Raw genomic sequence first — 26490 nt, 5'->3', positions numbered from 1 at the left:
TAAACAATCAAAAAAACTTTCACACACACACCCCCCCCCCCCCACCCATTTTTTTTTTCCTCTAGAATTGTGGCTAAGGATATAAAATAGTTTTAATAGTAAAATAGTTTTAGATGTATGAATGATTCCATGTACAGTATTATGTTCTTTTTCTTAAAAAGTATTTTCAGTATTTTCATAATTTAATTGAATTCCCAAATGCTATCATTGCTTAGCTGTTTATAGCATTTTAATACTTAAATTTATTAAATCACTTATTTGTACAGTGCTTTTTCGTGTTAAAACATTCTTGGGGCACAAAAATAGTGCAGAGTTGTTGATATACAGAGCCAAAATAGTGCATTGTGTAGCTATTTCCCTAAAAACTAACAATGTCAAAAAATAATCTCTATTTATTTTCATAAGGATTACTTTTTGTAATTATGATGTCTATGATGATGAGAACATTCTAAAATCCAAACACCGAGGTCACTACTCTCCCTGACCTCTCAAAGAGTATATGGAAAGCATTACGACTTCCACCGTCTTTATAATTGGGAAGGATGTACTGTAAATAAAGACCAGCAGTGCTAGTTTGATGAAGTCTGGGGTTTCCTCTTTTCCAGTTTGATCCAGATGCCCTTCTCTGGTCGCAGGATGAGCTCTCCTAACGGCTGCAGGTCTTCACGTTTCTGACAAGCTTCAACGTTAAACTTACGCAAAATGGATGCCAAGATCACCTTTTCTTCCATTAGTGCAAAACGCTGACCTGAGGAGCATTATAGTGGAACACACACACAGCAGTGATTCAGGATGTGATGCACAGATTTAGGAGCATTATTGAGGAAACTCCAGTATACTACAAAGGAAACTGTCCTGTTCTTACCGATACAGTTGCGGAGTCCAGCGGAGAAGGGGATGTATGCGTATGGAGGCCTTCCAACTGAATTCTCAGGGAGAAAGCGTTCAGGCCTGAACTCCTCAGGCTCAGGGTAGTATCGCGGGTCACGGTGGAGAGCGTAGGTAATGACAATGGCATTGGCACCTTTGGGGACCTTGAAACCATCTATAGGTACAAAAGAAACATAGTACTGTAAGGGGAAAAAAACACGTCCTTACTAATCTCGAAACATATTTTATTTCACACAAAATCATTACAAATTTCACTGCCTCAGCTTAAGACAATATGAATCATGACAGACAGATGAGAGCTGTTCAGGTACAAAAGAAAGGAAGTCTAGATTAAAAGAGTCTTATTTTTGTAGTTTGGCCAGCATTTCTAAGGATTGAGATAACATTGTAATCACTAAATGAGGTCTGGAAAAAATGTGACATCTCTACAACAAAGTCCAGTGGGCAGGAAATCAGAGCCATGAGATCAAACAACCTGTCTGAGTATCTGACCGCTAGTGCCCTGTTGAACTGAGTCATGACACCATATTCCTGGAACTCAGCTGTTGACTTAGTGAGTATGCTGTTATTATTACAGATAGGAATTATAGTCAGAACTATGAAAAGAAGTTGTAATAAAACGGAATTTTACTTTAATATGAAGGATTTTTGACCACACCAGTTAATGCTGTAGTTGCATGACGTGAGAAAGAAAGTGAGAATCAAAACAGTAAGGGTAAAAAAAGGGACTCCCCATTTGCTGATAAAACAGAGACAAAGTTGCTAACTTACTATGGTTTGAGTGATATTTCAGGTGTCTTTGCTTCACAATCTCCATTTCCAGAAACCTAATTTCTATTATTTACTACTATTAACATAAGCATCTAATGTACAGCTTCATTCACTCTTTTACCACACAAATTGAATTTTGCATGTGGAAACTGGGAGAGAGAAAGATATGGCTGCAACAACACCACACAAAAAAATGCTATGTGACAAATGACTATAACAGAGGAAGCCTGTCTTCTCCTGGCCTCGTATAAAAATACCACTGCCTTGGGGGATTTGCATTCAACAAATGAATCTTTCATTCAAGTGTCATCACTCATCTGTAACTCACTGATATGGCAGTCTTCACCAATGCTGCGGGCAAAGAAAGGCACAGAGGGAAACAGTCGCAGAGCCTCCTTGATAGTACACTCCAGGTATTTGAGCTTCTTCAGGTCCTCTGTAGTAACGTGCCGGTCAGATGTACCTTTGCACATTAATAAGAACACTGTTAAACTCTGATAACAGATAAGAGTATAAACTAGTTCTTAGGTTAGACAGTCCTGCAGTTGCACTTTTGCCTACTTCTGTATCCCTGACACATTCTCTACTTTTCCCACCTTCTACAGTAGATAAGAGATACATATAATAGTACTGTATTGTTTAAGTGACACACCCCATGGATATTTTGTGATTATTTGATAAGACATAAGTTCAAGAGTCAGCAGTCTACAATGCAGTTAATTTTTCGGTGCATGCGTATGTAGAAAAATAAATTCCTAGAACAAATTGATTATATAAGTAGGTGCGGTAAGGTTGTGCAAGTTGTAATTTTACTTGAAAAAGAAAAGTTGAGTCTATGCTTGAGGACAAGTTTAGATCCTCTAACTTAGCATCTCTTATTACTACAAGGCCCTCTAGCTTACGTCATGGAAAAATGCATGGAGGCCATGGTAAATCCAGCACAGCAGTGAAAATAATTCAATTACTCTCTATGTATTTTGGCAAGGATTTTCACAGCTATTATGCCTGTTTAAGCTCTCCTTGACTTGTAAAGAACAAATGAATCTGAGCAAAGATGAGTCAAAACGCCTTCAGCGGGAAAATAAGTGATGTCATAATGTCATGAAAGTGAGAAGGTGTGCGGTGATGGGGGGGGCATGTTACTGTTACCGAACACCTCCTGGAGCTCTTGTTGAACTTTGCTGTGCACCTCAGGGTGGGAGCCCAGCAGATGTAGGGCCCAGTTCATGGAGGCTGCTGTAGTATCATGTCCCTGCACAACAAGAACAGTTAAATACAGAAAAACAACACACTATGTACAACTTTAGAGCAGCATGAATTGATTTTTCAAATAGAAGAAATAGATCAGGTTAAAGTATTTTTACTCATGTTGTTAGTCGCATTTCTAACCACCCACCCTAAACATAAAGGTGTCCACTTCCTCCTGAATGTCCTGGTGGCTCATCCTGTTGCCATCCTCATCTGTGGTCTTGAGGAGCATGTCCAGAAATGCATGTCTTTTCTTTGCGCCGTGGTCAGAGTCGCTCTCTGATTCAGTATAGGAAATCTTCTCTGCTCTTTCGCGTATCACCTGAGACAAAACAAAGGTGAAGGGTTAAGGCTGAAAGTTGCCATAATTCGGATGTCATAAACGCTGAACATTCACTGATTTTCAAACCACTGGCACCTTTACTCACGTTGTACGTAAAGGAGTGTAGGATCTCGAGTATCTTGTCGTGCTCCCGGCCATCACCAAAGTAGTTGTATACAAAGTCAGACCAAAACCAAGGTGTCCTCTGCCTGCGGCTTAGAATGTCACTCATTCTAAGGACAAAACATCAGGAGAAAGACAAAAAAACATGAAATTAATGATCAGATAAATATTCCCTTATTATGTCTGTATTTGTGAGACTCAAAGTATAACTCACTTGTATACGCTCTTAACATATATTGAATCAGAATTACTCTGGGCATAAATTTTCTTTCCCATTGCAGTTTCTGAAAAGACATTGTTTAAAATATACATTCACATTCGAATTAAAGGCTCTGGGAATCTGTCTTATTAGAAATAGATTACTTAACATATGTTATGTGCATTTGGAGGTAAAAGGTTCATCCATACATGCACGTTCAATGTACATATGCTCACCACAGATAATGTCCAGGGCACACAGGGTAATGTGATTGAAGCAGTTGAATTGACCTTCCCCTGCCTGTTTCTCCAGTTTCTCCACCAGGATCTCAGCCTGTTCGTTCATCACTTCCAAGAAGTCCGTCAGGATGGAGAAGTGGAAGGTGGGAGTCAGCATCTTTCTCCGCTGACGCCACTTAGGCCCGGTGCTGATCAAAAGAAGAAGACATCAAAGAAAGACAAGACCCATGTTTATACTCTTGTATAAATCTTGTATAAATCTAAGGTCAAGATTATCCCTTCAATGTTTCTGCAACACTTTGGGTCATAACAAAGTGGAAAACATGACATTTGCTGTGGACATTCATGGTCACAAGAGAATGAATGTAATCATGTTTTTCATGACCCCCTGACCTTTACCATAGCTCCACAATCAGTCTAGCATTTCCATCGGAATAATAAAATCGGATAAAAAGATTGTTGTGATGTTTACCGAACACTTTTTTATCGTGCCACCTTCAGGTTAAATTAAAAACTGATTTAACTAGATTCCCTGTTAATGAACCTTATTGATTGTGGTGACCCCTTGACCTTTTCCCACCCTCAGACCAAAATGTCCACTTATATAAAATATTTAAAAATCAAGTGACAGGTTACCAAGTTCTTTTTATACACTTATATACTCCCACAGAATCTATATTTGACATTACAAACAGTTTCTCTAGCACCACCCTCTGCCTCTGCCTCCCAGTATATACTGTACATAATTTTGTGGACACATATACTCAGAACCTGCTTAGACTTAGTCTCCAATATGCTTCTGGGACATAGCTATGGCCTTATTATTTGTATTCATGTCTTTCTCTTTATTAATGCTAGCTTCATGATATTTTATTTATCTGATCATCACATACAGCCTTTTAATATCATGCATAGGTACATACCTAGTAAGAAGGCCAGTTCCAAGCCAAGGGTGGAGGAACTTGTATGCATAGGCTTTTTCCATATGAACAGGGTTGGTCAGAACTGTCTACATAAAAAGAGTAATCAGTTAAACAGCAAAGTTGTTATTCAATAGATTGCTAGAATGGCAAGCAGTAGCAGTTACAGCGGTGCATGACATCCTTCACTATTTGATGTTAGGGTGACTAGTCAAACACTGACTGTAATTGCTTAACATTTTACTGAATATGAACTAACTCCTATTTAGACAGTAAATGAGATTACTTGTTGCATCAAAGACACATTAAAAGATGAGGCATGAGGACATTTACAGTTACATGTACTGAATGAAGGGTGAGATTTGTGGAGGTGTCACTGTGAAGATAAAGACTGATTGAAAAAAAAACGCGATTTTTGCATAAGCGCCAGCGGGTAAAAGTTTATCTATAGAGAACGCAGTCATTTTCGCGCTAATTAAAACTATTAATTTCCCACTTTAGATAAACATTTTGTGTTGCTACTGGCAACACCTTTAGTCTACTACTAAACAGGCATGCAGACTTGCTCAGTAAGGAGAGGCTGATGGTGGGGGGATTAGGACAGTGATGTCTCTTGGATTCATTCTGCATCTGACAGCGATCCACTTGCACAGAGTAAACATGCACAAACGCTGTATTAATTTTCCTCTGCCAACAGCAAGGATGGGCTGAATAGAGTGAAAACCTTTAGGGAGGGATGATCATCACGAATGATGCAGCACCGACATTTTCCCACCCACAGGATGAAAATAAATACAGAAATTGGCATAGCAGGCTGAAAACCTACGGTTATCAAAAAGACCAAAACAATTATTGGCCCTATCTTGCACCCAGCACAAAGCGCGGCGAAAGTGTCTGGTTTCCAACCAGTTAATAATGTCCTGTGTTCTTTTACAAATCAAAAAGCTCTCACACAGTCCAGGTTCATCCAGTGAAACTGTTTGGAGTAAAACAGCCATCCTCCTGATCAGTCCTCCATCAGAGTGTCTAAATTATTTCAGAAAGTAACATTTGAATTCTGTTTCCTTTGGAGAGTTTCCTCTGTCCTGTCATGTCAAGTTTAGAACTTCAGGCTTTTTCTGTTTTGCTGCTCAAAAACCCCACGATGTTTGTTGCGACTTTATTGCGCTCATGACGTTTAAAATGACTGACAGCAGCCTCTCTAATCATGAAAGTAAATCCTTAAAGAAAACACTCATACGTCAATTAAACACAAAATAAAGAAACCAGTGTAGGGGAGAGATGTGACCCACGACCCGTTCATCATAGTTTATATTAACGCAGTGCAGTGGGGATCTAGACGTTTCATAGAGGAGACAGCGTCTGTCTGTTAACAGACAACAGAGTTCCGACACATCACTCATAAACTGCAGAGCAGTAGAGAAACACAGGATTCATGATCAGAGATGGTTTTTACTTCACGTCCACACTTATGTCCATATCCCCTCTCTGCTGTTCATACGCTTTAATGGCAATGCGCCACAGTACAAGCGCACCTGGCTCTAAATGGGAGATGACACTGATTGGTGTATTGCATGTTATGCCCTACACACCCATGACTAATTTACAGACAAAGTACGACCCTTTTGAACAATGCGCCCGGCGCACAGACCATTTTTTATGCCGTCAAACGAGCACAATTGGAGTTGGAGACGCCCCAAACGCAACTGCGCCTTGCGCTTCATGCCTTAAAGGGCCCTGTGTATTGATATATATATATATATAAAAAGATTTGTCCCCTCCCATTTTTAACTGCCCCCTCAGTCACTTCATCCTGGCGCCGGGCGTGGTTACGTCGCGATGAAGAGCTGCAGTGAACAGATAGAAAACACGGATACATGTTTAACTCTGATGAGCAGTGAGCGTATAAGAGCAGAGCGACTGATTTTTTTTTTTTTTTAAAAACGTCACTTTCAAGAGCGTCATTGAGTGAAACCCCGTAGTGTGTTCGGGTATTATCATTGGTGAAACTGGGACACTGGGCTGCTCAGTGATCATAGAAACAGATCATCAGATTGTTACGTTTATTGCGTCTTCAATAATATCGGCTACCTTCCCTCCGACACACTCCGCTACTCACCCCCCTCCCCCATTGCACCCGTACTGTGTACTTGCTGTTATAAATGTGGAGTTGTCCGCCACTATACCTCAACAGTTTCAGCATGAAACAGAACCACAAATGGAATTGGTCCAATCCAGAGTTTAAGCAGCGGTGCATCCCTGAACTCACGGGTATAATCCTGAATTTGACGAAAGAACTCTGAAATGAAGTAATAACGACATCACTTATGCCAGTTGATTTAAAATGTTGTATAATATGTGTTCCTCTGTACCTTATGGTCTGTGACTTGGCAATATGCACATAAATTGCTTTCTTACCTCCTGCATTGGTTTTAAACTGCAGTGCATTTCCAATGAAGGGATACGTCCCTTCCACCTGCGGAATAGGTTTCATCTCAAACCATTTGTGCAGGTAATCACTGAGCAGCTTGTAGGTGATGTAGGTTAGAGTAGCAATGAAGATGCTGACTCCAAGTAAAGGAATTGCGTAATTGCCAGGTAAAACTGCCATCTTTGTTGCTGCGTGTATGTAGAGTAATGCGTAAAGCTAGCTGTACCAAGCTATCCTCCTTTGCTTTTATAATTAAAGTGTGGCGTGTCATCTCAGTTTTTGCCCCTCCCTTTCTCTACAGTCAATCCACTGACAGCTTATTGGGTCAAGGGGGACCACTGTATTTAATGTCATTATTGGCTCTTGGACTTGTTATATAATGCTTTAGATGGAAATAGGACATACACAACACGGGAGATATAGGTGATATATAAACAGTAATAAAATGTGCACAAAATGTAAATGTTGGCACAAATTATATAATAAATGTTAATAATTCACTTTATGGTAGCCCTGGCCTTTGTCCTATTTATTCTCTCCTTGTCTGGTATTTGTCAACGTCCTCTCATATCACATCCAACCTGATTGGCAAATAAAATAGCCTTATCTTAGTGCCATATATCTTTTATGAAAATGTTTCACTGTTGTTAAATGAATGTAAATAATATTAAAAGTAGTATTACTTACAGTTTACCCCAAAATCTCTCTTTGCAGAGGCATCTCAGTCTTGATTTAAATGAAAACATTTACATTATTTTATCTTTATAAATACAAAATGATTTAAGGTACAAGGTAGATTTATTTAACATTTTACAACACAGGGTTGTATAACAAGATTAAGTTGAAGTTCCACTTAATGCTACTCATAAAAACAAACATAGTATACAAAAATTATATGCAGTAGATGGGTGAATAAATAATAAGTAATAAAACTATTTTACAGTGCTGAAGATGAATTAAGTAGTCTCAAAGCCTTAGGGAAGACGTCTGGTGGTACAGCAGCAGATACTTCTGCCAGCCAGCAGCAGAGTAAACAGGCTGTAGTTGGGGTGGGTATTGTCTTTTAGTATCCTTTCGGCTCTGCGCAGGCACCTCACAAATATCACTGATGATTTATACATTCAATATGTAGGGTTATTTTCATAAAATACTGTAAATAGCTGTTTAAAAGTCTAAATGACATTTTAAAAGTAGCTAAGACAAGTGTTTAGGAAGCACGATTACTTCATTATAACCCTGATCATTTTTGTTTTTCAAGGCCACGTGTAGTTTGTGATGCCTCAAAATGGACCTGTTTAATCAATATCTCTCTGACACATTCTCAAGACTGAACATCAGCCTGGGGGTATAAAGGGAATGTACCAATGACTAAGAGGATAAGAAGAAGAAGCTGTATTTAATAGGGTGAGCAATCTGCAGCTACTCAACAAGGTGCGCAGCTACCAGATGCTAAGCGACAGACTTTTATACACAAGATTACATCAAATGAGGAAGCATCCCATCACTGGCTGACACACTCCTTCGGATGTGTCTTAACGCCACTTACAGGATTAGCTGCATAGTTTGCCGAACCAGCCTTCCCTGATAACACACCTTACTGGCACATCACCAGCACTAGACTGAAAACATCAACTCCAGCTGAGGACTTGGTCTGACGTCGTCAATCCAGAGGCATAGCCAGCCAGAAATAAAATAAGAGAGCATCAACTCTCACTTCCCATCCAGAACTCCCAACCGAGGCAACACAGGTACGATCGACTGACTCTGAACAAAATGTGTAATTATACTAACTGACTCCAGGGAAGCAATATCACACCACTAACCAAAACTCAACATGTAGTCCCAAGAACCACTGCTAGGCTGATGGCCAGAAGAAACATTGCTAACGCCACACCTGATAAGCCGAGGATCAGACAAAATAATGGTCACTCCGTGATTAACTCCTGATAAACCAGACACTATTCTGATCATTTAAATATGGCAAAGGCAGCTAACTATAAAAGATATATCTGTCAGGGAGCTATCAGGGCTGTTGCCAGTTATCCTCTCACATCCAAGTAACATGAGGATTACTAATAATGCTGGGTCTTTTGACATTCTGCGATGGACAACTGGCTTGGAGATCCTGAAAATGACTTTGCCTGCTACAGGAGACACACACGCAGATCCTCCGCTCCACATCAACAAAGGTGTTCAGAGGATGTCTCTGTCCTAGTCAAAATACTTATTTATCCATCCATCATCAACCGGTTATCCTGTGTACAGGGTCGCGGGGGCTAGAGCCAATCCCAGCTGACATCGGGAGAAAGTGCATACTTATTTTTATAATTGTTTTGTTATTATGTCCAAATGTTAGTGTAAGACCTGTAGGATTTTCACTCCAGCAGTGTCATATGTCTGTCACCACTGCAACACAAACACACAGATATTCAATTGGTGCACATTTTATTAAATTGTATTATTAACATTTATTCATTTAGCTGACGCTTTTATCCAAAGCGACTTACAATTGCTATACATGTCAGAGGCCGCATGCCTCTGGAGCAACTAGGGGTTAAGTGTCTTGCTCAGGGACACATTGGTGGATGGGTCACAGTGGGGGATTGAACCCAGGTCTCTCACACCAAAGGCAGGCGTCTTATCCATTGCACCATCGCTATTATGTTTAGTACTATTACTGACAATAACTAAGATACTTGATTGAGCCCTAAACACACACAAACACACAGATACACCAAATATGTAAAAAAAAAAAAATCATGTGTTGAATAACAAGCTTTCAATATCATGTTTTTCTCATATTCCTTATTATATGATGTTAAATTTCACCCCAGGGTATGTCACAACTAACCCAGACTATGGGGTGAATTATAACATTGTACTCCTTGTGTTTGAGACTAAACCAAGCATTTTCTGTCTATGTTGCAGAAATAAGAGTTACACCATTTAATAACAGACAGATGTATCTAGTTTGCATCACATTTTGAACACATTGGCTTAAATGAGCTCCATAATACAGAGAAATGTAAAGAAATGAAAGATGTGACAACCATCACCGGTCTCCCCCACTTTACATGGTTTACATGTCATGTTATGCATTCCTCATTTTTATCTTATATTTACTATTATAATGAAGTGGGTTTTACTCTCTATCATATTTTAATATGGCATTCCATCTTTTTTGTGTTTTTATGTTCATTCTGTGTTTTTATGTGAAGAAATTGGTGTATGTAATTTCTCTGTTGTAAAGCACTTCAAATTGATTTTCCTGTATGAAAGGTGCTAAACAAATAAAGTGTATTATTTATTTATTTATTCAGATGTTGGTAAAGATTCTCAGTCATCCAGGTCATAGTTACTGTGAAGGAATTTCATGGGTACTATGACACAGGTTTCCTCAGGTTGTCAATTGCTGAACTTAAGTACAGTAAGCCAAAGGTGACAGTTTGTGACTCTCCGAAACAAAAGGTCAGATTCTGTCGCTCTCTCTCTGCCTGGTTGGTCGACTGATTGACGCAGGTCAAGATTATCTTTTTTTTTATCACGTACATACTGACTGGCTCTCTTCAGAATGTAATGCATGTGCCCTCAACTTCCAGTGCAGCTTACGTAAGATATTCCAATGTAGGAACCAGTAGAACTACTATAGGTAATTAGGTCAGTTAAGAATAACCTTGTATGCAGCACGCCATAGACAGTATGGGATGTCAAAGGGATAAATATTGTGGACTAGGAGGAAATCTTCATATTTGGCTTGGTACTACATTGTGTCCACACTACGTTTGTTGTGGCCAGTCTCTATGGTCAGGTTTCAATAAACAATGCTTGTAAGACATCCTGAGTTTTTCTGAGACCTTTTCCTGTTGACCTGCTACTGAACACCTAATGTAGCTAGCTCAACAAATGTAGAGATTTTGGTGGCACTCATGACATCAGCATTTGTAAAATTTTGTTTAACATTATATTGTAAGCTTACTTAATGGTACTCACTTTGATCTATCATTTATCTTGCACACACATATTTTGAAGCTTTTATTATTTAGAAGCTTACTGAAATGTCACTACTATAAAAAGGTAACTTAAAAACATGCAGTAAAGAGAAAAAGACTGCTAAAATTAAATCTTGCTAAGTTTCTTAAATATGGCCTAATTCCAACTTTCTGTAGATTGTGCAGCTTGTATTAAACAAATTGTCTATAATCTTCCCATTTGTATTAAGAATACATAGACCATCTGGACAATTATCAAATTAAATAAGAACAATATGTACAGGTAGTCATATCAGTACTGGAAGATTTGTTGAGTATGAGGCATATAAAATGGTGTAGTTTCTTATGTTAACCTATAGATGTCATGATAACACAATATTTAATCAAACTGAAGCGGAGGTTTTCGCTGTGAAAAAATAAAGCTTTTTTCTAAATTTATCACTGCAATACTAAGATTACCACGTAAAAATACCTTTTAATCTAAATTACACATTAAAAAAAAACATGTTCTGCCATCACAAAACAAGACTGAGATACTTTACTTCAAATAATGTATTTGAGTTCATTTAAAGTTTATTATACTTTGACACTTTTCGATGGGCCAACCTTTTTGCAAACACTTTATTAAGAGATTAAATTACAAACTATTCTTGAAATGAATAAACCAACACTAGTTTGATTGATATTCCCTGGTGTGTACAGTAAAATAACATGATTTAGAAAAATTAATATGGAGAGGATCTGTTTTTGAACCCATTTTCTTTTATTATTCCAGATAGTTTTTACTGTATATTACATATACAGTAAATTGCTAACTAACACTTATCAAAATGTAACTGTTCATCTGGAGTTTGTTTAAAATAAACACCTCAGATGTGTTACGTTACTTGAACAGGCAAATAATTAATGCACAAACACACAAAAAAATGAATAGTTATTGTTACTGCTGTGTGACCAAATGTGCAGTGGTGTTTTGTGCAGACACATGCACAAACAACACTTTTCATTCATTACCATTGGAGTGATGCTCTTATTGGATTTTTTGTTGATGTAAAACTGAAATTAAATATATATACAATATGACACGTGATACAGTATGCAGTACATAAAAAAGCACAATATTCACACAGAGGGCAAAACAATCAGCAATTGGTAGCAATTAGTAATACATGAAAATACATTGGTCATTATAATTACAAAGGGTATTTCCAGTTGCTACCAATGGAATACAGTCACTCCTGCAATCGATTAGTCATGCCAAGTGCTATGAGGAGCTTCTGGTGAAAGGCCGGCACTCTCTCCTTATGGACAGGCCAGTCCAGGATGCAACATGAACGCAACATGCCCCTGCGAAGAAAGAGTGACTGAGATAACTTGTAGTCATGAACATCCTGCAGGAAGACCAGAACCACAGAGTCCCTGCTGTCTTCAATGACCTGATGAAGTGCATGATGGGCCTTGAATCTGGATAAGGAAGGACACAGGGTAGGAGGGCAGAGAGACATCTTTAAGAATTAATTTTATCACAAATATATAACAAAAATAGCAATGAGGAAAATACTACACATCACACAGTAAATGACAGATTTTTATATATCTCTATCTATAATAATGTTTAAACCAAGCAATGTATGTTTTATTTACCTTCTACACCAGGGATCATTGAGAAGAGTTTCAGTGACGACAAACAAGATCTTTCTGGACCTTCTCATATTATCCACAATGGTTTCAAGCTGTGACATGCCAGGGATTGAATCACGATCCTCCAAACAAAACTGACATTTTCTCTTCTCTAATGGGACCAATCTTCTCTTCACCCAGTTGCTGTCTTCCTTTGCATGTATGACATAAGCATCATACTCAAACTCCCTGCCTTCTTCAACTTTGGCATCACTAAATCCTAATGTGCGGTTGATCAAAATGTTCCAATAAAACTGAATCCTCCAGCCATGGAACCGTACCAAAAGTGCAGTTACAGTTAGCATGATAACAATTGTGCTGCTCAGTATGTAAAGAGCCTGAAATGGGGTCATATCTTTGCAAGAAAGGGCGTCAAAATCCATTATAGAGTGATTAAAGTAAGCTAGTGGAGTGTTGCACATATAATGCTCCCGGAGACCTGGCACACGGCTCATATTTGTGTTATTCAACCACGTCACAAACCACAGGATGCTTTCACATGTGCAGTCAAATGGATTTTTGTCCATGACGAGCAGGCTGAGGTTGCTCATAGGTGTTTTGAACACTTCAGGCCTCACAGTTGTGATCAGATTCTTCTGTAAATATAAAGCCCGCATTGAGTTCAGATCATCAAAAATTGAGTCCTTAAGACTATTAAGAAGATTGTTGGCCAGGCTTAGTTCATGGAGGTTACTCAACCCTCTCAGAGCCTCAACTGGGATCTCATCCAGCCCGTTAAAATCCATGTACAAGCTTATCAGGTTCTGTGCCCCTTTGAGAAACAACACTGGCCCACCTAGGTTGGCAGTCTTCCATAAACGGGCTAAGTTATTGTGTTGGAGCTTCAGCACCTTCAGGTTCACAAGCCCCTCCAACATATTCTCTTTGATATTCGCAATGTTGTTGTTGCTGAGATCCAGGAAGGTGAGGTTGGACAGGAGACTGAATGGAGAGCGGTCCAAGTTCAAGGCTGTGGCTTTAAGACTTTTTCCCAAAGTCAGGATCCTAAGATTTGGCACATTGGCAAATGACGTGGAGCTTAGATCGACCGTCTGGTGGTTATTGGACATGCGAATCTCTTGAACTTGACCCAGGCCTTCAAACTCTTTGCCAGTGAGCGTTTGCTTGATAAAGTTGAAATCCAGAAGAAGAGTGGTGAGGTTTCTCAAAACGGAGAAGCTTCCAGGATTAATCTGTGTTATGTCTGCACCTGTCAGATTGAGCTTTGAGAGAGGTGATCCCGCAAGTGAAACTAAGGTCTTGTTGGTGATGTTTCTGAGTGAAGTATAGCTACTCCAGCTCATATCAAGTTCTTTAAGACTCGTCAAGCCGGTAAATGTGTGCTCCGTGATTTCCCGGACTGCAGTTCTCTGTAATATCAAACTCTCCAGGGCACTTAAAGGTTGGAAAGAGAAATCATCAATAATCGGGGTGGCAGAGGTATGACTTTTCACCAGAGCTTTTTTCAAGTCAAGTTTTTTCAGGCTTTTGAGTCCCTGAAATGTGTCCTTGGTCAGGTGCTTGATGTTGTTGTCTGCCATGATTAGAGTTTTAAGTCTGGACAGCCACTGAAATGAGCCTTCTTCAATTTTGTCAATACCATTGCGGGAAAGATCTAGAAAGGTTACATTTGTTTTCTCTAGACCTGCAAAGGTTGCTTTTGTGAGTGTGACCAGCTTTACATTCTGAAGAGACAGGGCATCAATGGCTGTCCCTGACAGCTCTGAGCAGAGTCTAGAAATAACCAGTGTGGCCATATTGCTCCCATCCATGATTAAAGTTTGTAGGCTTGAAATGGGTGTAAAACAACCAGGCTCCAACTGCAACAAAACATAACAAAGAGATCTTGCTGTGAGAAAAAAAAAAGGGAAACGAAACAGACAGCTGAAGGTATGGTGCCACAATAACTTGACTTTCTACAACTGGTTCCAATTATGACAACCCCATTTCATTTCCCCTTTCAAGGTAAGTTCCTTACTGTTTTTAGAGACACAGATGACAGGTTGAGGACACGTAAGGATGAGTGGTTAAGGAAGGAAAAGTCATCATTCTTCAGAGTGGTGAACTCATTGAATGCCAGATTGAGGTTCACCAGGCTGGGCAGTTGAGGCTGAGAGCTGAGCTTGGCTGACTGCAGTTTGTTCATGGAAACATCAAGAAATTTCAGGCTCTTTGAATTATGAAAGGAGAATAAAAACAGAAAAAAAAATGTTATTTAATGCAATGCACCAGAGGCATATAAAACAATTCAACCCCCAAAAGTGACATGGTTTCTACTTTTGGTGTTTAAATCTCTTAATGCCATGCGCCACAGCATACACAGCAAACATGATCTGAATTTAAAAAATGCCGCTCTCAGGTCACAAGACTCCTCCCTCCCTGTCCCTACAGCTTACTCCACATCTGGTGAGATATCGCTCAGCATTCATTTACCCATAGCATAAGCAGCCTATATGTTGAGTCTTACCTACACATATTGAAGTCAAGGCCTCTTTATTTTTATTTAATTATAGTCATCTTTCTGATAAAGTAATTCATCTGTATCATAATAAATACTGCCTTTATGTATTGATTTGTTTGCCTCTCTGCTGATTATAATGCATGTACATGCTTGTATTCTGTTTTTTTCTGTTGCTGCAAGCTTTCTAAAAATGTTTTCTTAGCCTGTTACGGAAACTGTGGCATGAGAATGATTCTTCACTTAATGGAATAGTTTGACATTTGACAATACACTTACAATGCTTGCAATTGGTTTCTGTACCTGTAGTGCAGAGAAGGGCTCTCCTTGTAGCTTTAGCCTATTACTAGCCATAATCAGCTGTGTTAGATTGGTGCAATGGCTGACATCCTCCTTCTTCAGCAAATGTACTTCATTGTGTTCTATGTTCAGTGTCTGCAGCAGAGACAGTGTCTGGCACAAACCCTTGTCCAGCTTGGTGATGCTGTTGTAACTGACATCAAGATGGAAGAGGCCTGGGTACGGGATTAGAGAAACAGGAGGAATTTCCTTCAATCTGTTGTGAGACATATCCAGAGTGGTGATGTTCCCGGGAAGGTTTGGAGGGACTGCGCTGAGGCTGAGATGGCTGCAGTCAGCTCGACCATCCTTCACATAGCAGGAGGTCTTCTTCTGGGAGGCCACGCAATTGTGCGGCCCCGTCATAAAATAGCACATGATGACCGCCGCCGGGAGAAGAAGGGACCAAGGAGCACGCATCACTTCAGAAGTGTTTAAAAAAAGAAATAGAATAAAATCTCCATAAGCCATAAAACTACATTTATTGCTCTTTTCAGCAACACAAAAACAATAGCACTGACATTTTATTAGCTTATAAAGTTGATGTGGAAAACATGTTAGCAAACAATCAACAGTCCACTCTTCCACTTGTTCATCCCAAGGATGTGTATCTATCTCCCCTTGGTTATATTCTTTACACAAAAGCTGTCAGAGCAAGTTTGAGAACAGACACATTATAAAATTTGCAAATGACTCGGTCATAGTTATCCTGCTAAAGGATGGAGAACTACAAATATTTGAGTACTGTGTTTGATAATAGGGAGGTCAGGCTGATGCAGATGCCATTTCTAAGAAGCCAGACATCTTTACTTCTTGAGAAAAATCAACTCTTTTAATGCACCAAAATGATGAATCTAACCTTTCACGATTAGCAGTTCGTAAGGAAGACACATGCCATATTGGCCCATACTGACCACCCCCTGCAGGGGGAGTTTGAGATTCTGCCCTCAGGTACTTCCTTCTCATAGAACTAAAAGTTTCAAAGACTATTTTGTTTGCACTGCAACTAGTAGGCTATATTTGTCACTAAGCACTTTTGCACTGAGCAATTTGCTGAACTTGTCTTCACATAAAGTGATCTTGCACTGTACTGTATGGTACTGCTGTCTCTTGTGTCCTGTCTGGTATGTTGTCTTCATGTTGTATTTATGATGGATTGAATGTGTTTTAATAGCGGACTGCAACCAAATTTCCCCTGATGAGATAATAAAATTTGACTTTACTTATTTACATATTGGGAAGACACAGAGCAACATTAGGAGATTTGAAGTTGTGTTTCTGGCAAAATGTCAGTTATTGTTATATTTATTATTATGTATGTATGTATGTATGTATGTATGTATGTATGTATGTATGTATGTATGTGTGTGTGTGTGTGTGTGTGTGTGTGTGTGTGTGTGTGTTTATCAGCTAGCTTTGTCGGTCTGCTGGAGAGTGACCAGTGAATTTTCTTAGCTTTTTCAATAAAGAGCTGTCTGCTACAGCTAAAAAGTATGCTGATTAGAGCAGTGAGTCTCAATAAAAACAAAGTTGCAGGCCATAAAACCAAAACAATGAACTAAAAGATCCTTGAGCTGAGGGGGACCAAGTTGGGTCGGGAAATAAGTCTCTGTGGATTCATCACTCTGAGCTTTCAGTTTACACATAGTCATTTGATCCATTGTTAAAAAATATTGATTAGCGCAGCTTTACTCTACAGGATTGTCCAGGTATCAAATCAATGTGATATTAGTATCAAAGAATGCTAACCTGAGTATTGCTAGGATGATAATAATAGCACATGTCATCTTGACATTCCACACACTCTTAAGACCAATATTTTGAATATATTAACTGCAGAGTTCTTACCAGATGTTGCCTTTGCCTATTATCTGTTGCACCCAGAATTCAAACAGAAAGCATTCATTTCCAGCAGCACAGTTTCTTTTTCAGAAGGGCAGACAGCAGTCTCAATTGGATCTCATGAAGCAGACTCTGCATAAGCCAAAGAAATGCGGAAATGAGAAACTGGCAGCTCCGGTTTCACTTCCACATTGGCCAAATCAACTGAATGATTTAACCGTTTCGTGCAGAAGCATAAACATATGCAAACATAACACGTATTTGGGAAGTTTGAATGAAAGTCCTACTCACTTCCGACAAACCGGACTGAAGCCAGCGTGTGTAGCAGCCTACCTCCCAGAGCCTGTTGCTATTTCCATGGCCGTATCGGTAAATGTGCAGAGAAAGCGGTTTTAATGAAGTTACGCGGAGATGAGGGAAACTCTGGGTTTTCAGTTCCAGAAGGAGATGTTAACAGCCTGCACGCTTCGTGGCCAGGTTTTCTTCAACAAACCTGTTTCATTTCCCAGTCCGTATCAAAGCGCATTAGGGCGGGGATTTACTGTCGGTCAGAATCAAAACCCTTACTGGATATTAGATTGTTAGTCAGGACTAGTTAAAGTTACCGCTTTTATGTGCTGCCAGTTATTTCTTTGAACAGCGGTGTTTGCCCTCACATAGAAATAAATACTGCAGCATCAGAATAAATATCAGTCCTTTTTTCAATAACACTCTTTATAGAACAGTTCCACTAAAATGTTTATTGGCTGAGTCAGACCGACTTTTGACAGCGATTTAGTGACTTCAGGTGTTTAAATGTAGGCCTACTACACGCGTTGAACTAGCTGAAGTAACACCACTGAATGCTGTTGAGCCTGTATGTGTTATGTCAAATCTGTAGCCCTTGAGCCTTTACAAATGAAAATCTCAAACACATTATCTCTGTGTCTTTGTTCTACAGGCCTATTCTTCAGTTGCTGACCCTTGTGTTGACTCCCCTCAGAATAACACAAAATGTACAATGTACAACAATGTACAAATATCTTGGCTATTGATGTAATGTAGCCTACATCCTCATAAATAGCACATTTCCACAAATGTATCCATTAAGAAAATGTAGGTCTGGTAAATGAATGATGAATTAATGGACAACACCAAATACAACTTTCTAACTCACTGGCACTTTGTGGGGCTCTGACTTGGGCTCTGGATCTAGGGAAGACCGGGTATGGTTGTAACATGGGGAGAGTTGTAACAACACCAATTCCACCAATTAGAGATAAGATAGGAGTTAGGCCATCATTTCAGTATTTACCTACTTCCTCCTCGATCAGGCGTGGTGGTTATCAAGTCTGGAAAGAGGTGCATTCAGAATATATAGAGAAAAAACTGATTTTGAGGTAAGAAAGTAAAGTTTTTGACCAAGACTATTTTTTTATCTAGTGTCTATACTATTGCAGATAGAATTGCTTGACCTATATTAGATTGAAATATAGTTTCTCAGGCAACATGTGATGCATTTTTTCCTTTCTAATTTCAAACCACTATGGTAATACAGCTAGCTAAACATTGGCTGACAGGGGGGGGTGTGTACGTAAAACTAGGTACTTTCTTAATTTTAATATGTTCCCACGTACAAACCCGCACTCCAGGGTTACCAGAATTAATTTGTCAGCACTGTGACCAGTAACCTACTCCCCATACACATGTTGTACACATGTTGGCGTATGTATTGTCACTCGACCTTTTCCATACTCGCTCTCCACAGGTGGAGAGGGTAGAAAAGTGTATGGGCAGCTTGTGAGAAGTGCCTGTGCGCAAGAAAAAGTCCCGGTACGCCAAAGAGTAAAATATAGAAGTGCTGGTATACGTACCGGTGAATACCAGCCCACTTAAAGCACTGACTGTGAATGAATAAGAATATACACACATTGACAAACACCTCTTTTTAGTAAGATCTAAGGCTGTACAGAGATGTTCTTTAATTAATTACATTTTATTAGTATTTATTAAGTATACTTTTAAGTAAGTTTATTCTATAGATAAATTTACATACACAAACTGTCCATGCGCGTGAGTCATCAGACAAAGTCTGTTACAGCAAGAGAGAAACATTGCTCTTTTATATAACTACCAGTTTTGGAAGCATATTATATAGTGTGGTATCTATTTTTGATTCTTTTGTGTGATTGTTACAACCTACCCCAGCATGTGTTACAACCTACCCCGCTATTGGGGTAGGTTGTAACAAGGGAACACAATGCATTTGACATCAACTCACAAGGTCTGTGATATTCTTGTAGAAGATTGAATTGGTGCCATTTGTAGTGAACAAATGTGGGTACTTTGTATAAAAATGTTATGGTTACTGAAGCAAAAAGTGTTACAACCATATCCGGTCTCCAATATCTTATAAGGCTGTAGTGTGCTAAGTAAGGGCAAGTTGATGCCAATTGGCTCTGTTTTTTTCAATTGCCAAATCGGAAAATCTAGTAAATCTGTTTTAAACATCCTATTTATGAGGTCATATGTGTGGTATTGTCAATAAACTGCTGGGGGTGTCGATGGCACAATGGATAAGACTATGCCTTTGGTGAGAGAGACCGGGGTTCAGTCCCCCATTGTGTCCCTGAATATAGCTATTGTAAGTCGCTTTGGATAAAAGCGTCAGCTAAATAAATAAAAGTAAATGTAATGCTGGACGGATTTGTGTTTACACAAAACTCAATGCTGTGTGGGATAAATTACAATAAATGTACAAATAGACTTTCAAAAGATTTAATGTGGAGGACCAAAGCTTGCTGCAGGATCAAAATCTTAATTAGGTGTTTAGGTTTACAGGGTTTAATTTTCAAAAAACACCATATTTTTTCTCATTCTGCACATTGCTGCAGCTCCTCTTTTCACCCTGTGTGTTGTACGCTCCGCTCTTGAGCTACAGAGTGATGCATCTTACTTGTACAAAATCTTTGTTGGGAGTTGCACATGCGCAGTTCCCAGGTAAGAACTACTAGCCAATAAGAAGCAGAGAAGGGCGGGTCGTAAGAAACAAGGTAGTGTGATCCAACGAAGGTTAAAGTCAAGGGCAACTGGACTTGGTTGAAGATACCTTCAACCATATGAAACTATGACCTGGATGACTGAGAATCTTCATAGACAAGGTAGTGTGATCCAAATCAAAGCCACTTCAGACTGCGACCGTAACCTAGCAGATGGTATAAGTTACTCACAACCACACAACATCATTGTTCCACATCTTACCATAAACCACTACAAAAATCACCATATTTCAACTCAGTTTTACATAAAAACTGGCCAAACAATTTGAATGTTTGCTCAGTAGCTTTCACATCAGATGTAACGTTAGCATTATTGTTATAACTTTAGCTGTGTTAGCCAACGTTTACAACAACTCCACACTTGTACAGTCTGTGAAGTTACATTGCCGTGTTTATTTTAAATATAATTCACAACCAATAAAGCAAACTTACAGGTTGTGACTGTGAATTTCCAGGCCCAAACAGAGTCAGAGTTGCATCGTCTTTTAGGACTAAACGTTGAACTGTTGCCGGTGTTCTGACGATCTATGCTGCCTTGCCGAAAAATGCTACCATAGCAGGTTCAGGCACACACTCGGCGGTGGTTGTGTTAAAGGTAATTGGCCTCGGGGGCTGTAAAGAGTAACATAGCTAGTCAGCTAGCTGGCAGCATCAAAGTAAACAAGGGTCCTGGAATTGCAGAGTTTTGCCTGCCTGCTGAGAATTGCATGCACCTCCAAATACTGCTTTTAAACGCTATTATATTCTTTGTGGGGTCGATCAATGGTGTTAAATGATTCGAAGTAAATATATTATGAACGTTTAGAGCCTTTAATATTTCAATTCAACTTAGAGCGTATAAGTACCATTCCTTGACATTCAGTAAATAAGTAAGTAAGTGTCTGAAAAGGACCTAAAGAGGTGGATGCATGAATCTGCAGATCAAATTTTGGAGGCTACCTGCCGAGATTTGCATCCACCTCTTTTCTCAGCATAAATGACCGTTATCACCCGCGAGGTGCACGCAGTTCTCGGCAGGCAGGCAGAATTCGGCACAACACCGGTCCTAGGATTGCGGTCCTGAAACTGCAGCCTCCGGTACTGCAGCTACGTGCTACCTATGCGTACTACTCGTCTGTATGACGGCGGGAGCAGAGGGCTCTGTGAACAGTACACTAGTATACACAGACTTGAGTCCGACCACACATGCTTATCTGTAAAGCTGTATGTGTGCGTGAATGAGTGTGTATGCGGCTGCATGTGTGTGAGTGAATTTGGTCTCATGACTCTGGTTAAGCGGATGTTTCCCGAAGGCTGTTTTGATTGGACCCACAGCTGAACTCTGATATTTAATAATGAGCCAAGCACTCCCTAGGTTTCTGCCTCTCCCATCATACACACACACAAACATACAGACACACGCCCACACCCACACATGGAGCACACCAAACGACTGAATCATACAGTGAAATATAAACAACTAGTGGTTCATTAGCTGATGGTTTGACGATGACACATCACTGGACCCCGGGTCATCACGTCGTTAAACCACTTCTGTTTTAGTTCACACTGACAGTGGATTTAACTTTGTGCAGGACGTGTTTTCTCTCTTGGAGTAGAACCTTGAAGGCAGATTGTTTGCTAATCAGGGAAGATGAGAATGACAGATAAACACTTGCACATGGACAGATGATGATAAACAAAACTACACAAGCATGCAATCTGAAGATCATGTACTCGGTGGATGTCTCCCTCTGCTGGTTTAAAAGGAGTAATGCAACACTTTAATACTGAAGTCAAGCCAGCCTCCACTTCGAAAACGACAGTCAAGCCAGCCCTCGCGCTGTTCTGCGATGCGTGTTTTTGCTAGGCATTACGGTAACATCGTGTCGCAGCACATTTCAAAATAAAAGTGAGCTTCTGCTGAACATAATGCAATTGATGTGGCAGAAACGATTGAATAAATAAATAAATGCTTAAGACACCACAAGTATCTAAAGAAAATATTACATTCTCACAGAAAGCTTACTACATTCAGCCAAGATTCGAACTCATGTAAAAAGAAAACCTCCTGTTTCCATTGACTCATTTCACTTCAAAGTGACAGCAGACCACCTCAGGGTGTCCCTCTGTCAATATCAGAGCAATCTGATGTTGGTTTTTAAAGTTACAGCCCTTGAAAGTGTGTAATATTTTCACTATTCGCCAATATTTAAATTCACGTAAAAAGAAAACTTCCTCTTTCAACTTTTAACAACTCTAGTTTAGTGCCCTTTCACAGGGGCCGATGTGAAATGTTCAGCAGAAGCTCACTTTTATTTTGAAATGTGTGTGCGACACGATGTTACCGTAATGCCTAGCAAAAACACGCATCGCAAAACAGCGCGAGGGCTGGCTTGACTGTCGTTTTGGAAGTGGAGGCTGGCTTGACTGCAGTCACTTAAATCTACTGTGGTGTGTGCCCAGCCTGTAAATTTAGGCTCTGATCTTTTTTCTTGCAACTCAAAAATCGGAAGTAGCTTAGTGGTTTCAAAATTCTTCGACACACATACAAAAAAACCCTCATAAGACATCATGCTTCAAATTCAGTCTCGCGCACGCGCAGGTCGAGTATTTAATATCAACATAATCACCTGTGACGATGCGGGGCATAGTTTACATAAGCCCACGTCATCATGAAAAATGTCCCTTGATTTTAGTGGTGTGCGATACCACTCAGTTCCTATGCGATCCACTACCAAGTAATACCCAGGCTGGTATTGCCGATAACGATACAAATACTTTTTACATATTTTATTTCTAGTTTAATGTGACCTCCCTCCTCCTGTTTCTGTATTTATGAGAGAAATAATGAGTAGGCTGTAGCCTTACCAATTCAAAATAACAGCTGCATAATGACAAGACATCAAACTACTGTCATATTCTTTAATTATAATGAAAATATCCTGCTCATAACTGTCGCTTCATAACATCATCATATTACTTTGACTTAATCTCAGATGTTTAGCGAAGTTTGAGGTGTTGCCAAATTATTTCACTGTCTCACTGTTTGCACACACATCACACACAGCGTCATTATTACCTTCACAGTTAAAATACAGCCAGTCGTAACTGCTTTTACAGTCAGCCAGAGTCAGTATTCAATCGAGGGAAATGTAAAGGGCTACAGCGGCTCACTTCAAAGAAGCTCCGTCACAGAGCCGTAGCGCAAGCATGATTTTGACAGGCAGAAGGAAAAGTAGTTCCTATCAACAGAGTAGCCTATAATTAGACCATCCTGATGACAGTAAGATACTTATGATAAAACACACACTCACTCCAAATTACTGAGTTTAGATATCGATCCTTTTATATGAGTATCGATCCTAGAGCAGGAAATGTTGGTATCAGAAATATCAATACTTTAGGATCGATCCGCACATCACTACTTGATTCTTCTTGCAGTTAATCCGCGAATGCAGTTTGAATTGAAGGAAGGAAGGAAGGAAGGAAGGAAGTCATATTGTCATATTGTCGCTAGAAGCCCTGCAACTGCATGGTTGGAGCTATGGTTTCGTCCTCCAAGGGCTGCGCTTAATGAGTACGGCTGCGCTCCTAAACCTGCTGTTAGATCGGTGTTTTCACCAGCAATCAGCACGGGTTACAGACAAGCCAGCGCGTGTCTCTCCAGCTCTGGAGTTAGGCTGGCGAGGTAAGTGTTTCCTTATTTAAAAATAAGTGGCTATTTTTAAGTGTGGAGCCTGTTTTCGTGTGTCCTTGACTTTTTCGTTTACTGTTTGTTTCATGCTTAGCGTTGATTCTTAGTTGATTGTAGGCTCCCTGCCGAGTATATTCGCTCGTTAAGGCATGTCAATTTTAACCTTACCTTATCCTTTGGTAAAGAGTGTCGGCTCCTTGGTAGACTAAACAGCTACATATCTGGGTGATTTTCTCACTCTGATCTGTTACTCTTAAGTTATTTTGCTTATGGGTACTATTTACTTTTATTGTTAAGAGGATGAGTTATTTTCATTTGTCTTCAATAACAAGCAAAGACAAAGATGGAGCTCACTCTGATCTGTTATTTTGGGTGTTTTCGCTCATAGATAACAGTTAAAAGTAAAGCTGCATAAATATGCAGGGTCCCACCATGTTAGAGACTCATGTTTATCGCTCCTGCATGGCTTCACTGCTGCCTGCCGATGGCCATGATGAATGCCCCACATGCCTTGGTGTTACTCAATGGAGAGAGGGGCTGTCCGACAGTCAGTGCATGAATTGCAGTTTTATGCAACAGGAACTGAAGCTAGCCCGTCTAGCAGAGGTGTGCAGCTTGAAGGCCAGTTGTCTTCATCTGGTGTGGCTCCAAATGTGCGGAGTAGGCATAGTCGCCACCCACTTTTCAGGCCTGGAAAGAAAGCCAAGAAGGTGGATGGTTTGGCAGCCAAGGTAGACACATTAGCCTCAGAAATCGCTGAGATTAAGAGGTTGCTCCTTAAACTTAGGACAGACTTGGACAGGGAGAAGTGGAGGCTTCCACCCGTGTTTCTGACACCGGTTCCCAGCAGACAGGGAGTGGGTCCAGAGCAGGCTCAGAGGCTGCCCATGCCACAAATAAGCCAGGTATTTCTGTGCTACCTTCCCAGCCACACATTGAGGAGACACCAAAGCTTTTTCTCACCACACAACTGATGGCAGAGCCTTGGCTGCCATGCAGAATGCCAGCAATTACGGGCTGGGCCAGATGCCAGCTGTGGAACCAGTTATCGCGACACTCATTGTGTCACCCACTGAGGTGTTGAGACCGGATGCTCGCTGTCCCAGGCCACAGTGTTGCATTACAGATGACTTTCTGGTGAGAGGTTATGATACAGCAGCACGCATGGGCCATATTGGAAACTCTTTTTCCCACCTCGTATTCGCTCTGTCCCAGTCTCTGCAATCCTTGGATGCTTCCATCCAGAGCCTCAGTGATACATCTTTGCAGGCGTTTGCCCTTATGACTAGAGAGCCCCAAAGGTCTTAACGAGGTGCTTGCGGGCAGCGCTGGCTCTGATGCAAGCCAATGGTATGCAGATTCTCTCATATTTGGACAACTAGCTTATTTGTACTCTGAGCCAGGAACAGGCAGAAGACGAAGCTGTCTCACTTCTATGTCATGTGACAAGGTTGGGCCTGACTGTCAAGTACTCCAAAAGTTGTCTGATACCCAGCCAAAGGGTTATTTTCATTGGATTAACCCTGGACTCCTGCCAAATGCTGGCCTTCTCCACAGCGGGTAGAGGCAACACTCCAGCTTCTCTGTCATTTTCAGAGGAACAGGAGGTTGAGGTACTGCCTTTTTCTCAGGTTGATGGGTATGCTGACCTCTGTAACATCAGTGGTGCCGCTGGGCACTCCATTGGCCTCCATTTAGATCCACGGTTACACGGATCCAAGAGAGTCAGGGTGTCCACTTGATGCCTACTTGTGTTACGACCATGTAGAGATGGGATATATCTGGCCAAGGGCATCTCACTGTGTTTGAACCAAAACTTATAGGAAGGCCCTCCGTAATGCCAGAGCAGCGTACTACTCGTCATTAATAGAGGAAAATAGGAACAACCCCAGGTTTCTTTTCAGCACTGTAGCCAGGCTGACAGAAAGTCGCAGCTCTATTGAGCCAAGTATTCCCATAGCTCTCAGTAGTTACGATTTCATGAGCTTCTTTAATGATAAAATTCTAGCTATTAGAGACAAAATTCACCAAGACCTGCCCTCAATTGGCACCGACTTATCTCTTAACTCAGGAACCTTAGAAACAGCTGTAGCACCAGATACATGTTTAGACAGTTTTGCTTCCCTCAATCTTTACCAACTAACTTCAATAATTTCTTCATCTAAACCATCAACCTGCCTCTTAGACCCCATCCCGACTAGGCTGCTTAAAGATGTTTTACCCTTAGTCAGCACCTCTATACTAGATATGATCAATCTATCTTTATCAACAGGCTATGTACCACAGTACTTTAAAGTAGCTGTAATTAAACCTCTTCTGAAAAA

General features: G+C 40.2%; 2 protein-coding genes across 2 annotated transcripts; both read right to left on the bottom strand.

The window, feature by feature from the left end:
- Positions 1–133: 133 nt before the first annotated feature.
- On the bottom strand, positions 134–7437 carry LOC123970240 (cytochrome P450 4V2). The gene is made up of 11 exons (XM_046048204.1): positions 7132–7437; positions 6900–7012; positions 4717–4802; positions 3791–3981; positions 3570–3639; positions 3339–3465; positions 3059–3232; positions 2812–2914; positions 1991–2125; positions 866–1045; positions 134–748 (listed from the first exon to the last, which is right to left on the bottom strand). The coding sequence occupies exons 1-11, from the start codon at positions 7322–7324 to the stop codon at positions 570–572; spliced, it is 1551 nt and encodes a 516-aa protein (XP_045904160.1). The 5' UTR covers positions 7325–7437; the 3' UTR covers positions 134–569.
- Positions 7438–11875: 4438 nt separating this feature from the next.
- On the bottom strand, positions 11876–18016 carry tlr3 (toll-like receptor 3). Its single transcript, XM_046048179.1, has 6 exons — positions 17744–18016; positions 17459–17584; positions 15575–16032; positions 14792–14983; positions 12778–14633; positions 11876–12597 (listed from the first exon to the last, which is right to left on the bottom strand). The coding sequence occupies exons 3-6, from the start codon at positions 16028–16030 to the stop codon at positions 12366–12368; spliced, it is 2736 nt and encodes a 911-aa protein (XP_045904135.1). The 5' UTR covers positions 16031–16032; positions 17459–17584; positions 17744–18016; the 3' UTR covers positions 11876–12365.
- Between the last annotated feature and the right edge of the window lie 8474 nt (positions 18017–26490).

The sequence above is a fragment of the Micropterus dolomieu genome, linkage group LG04 (assembly GCF_021292245.1).
Source record: "Micropterus dolomieu isolate WLL.071019.BEF.003 ecotype Adirondacks linkage group LG04, ASM2129224v1, whole genome shotgun sequence".
NCBI lineage: Eukaryota > Metazoa > Chordata > Actinopteri > Centrarchiformes > Centrarchidae > Micropterus > Micropterus dolomieu.
Note: the sequence above shows the minus strand (reverse complement) of the source record. Positions and strands in the feature narration are given on the sequence as shown.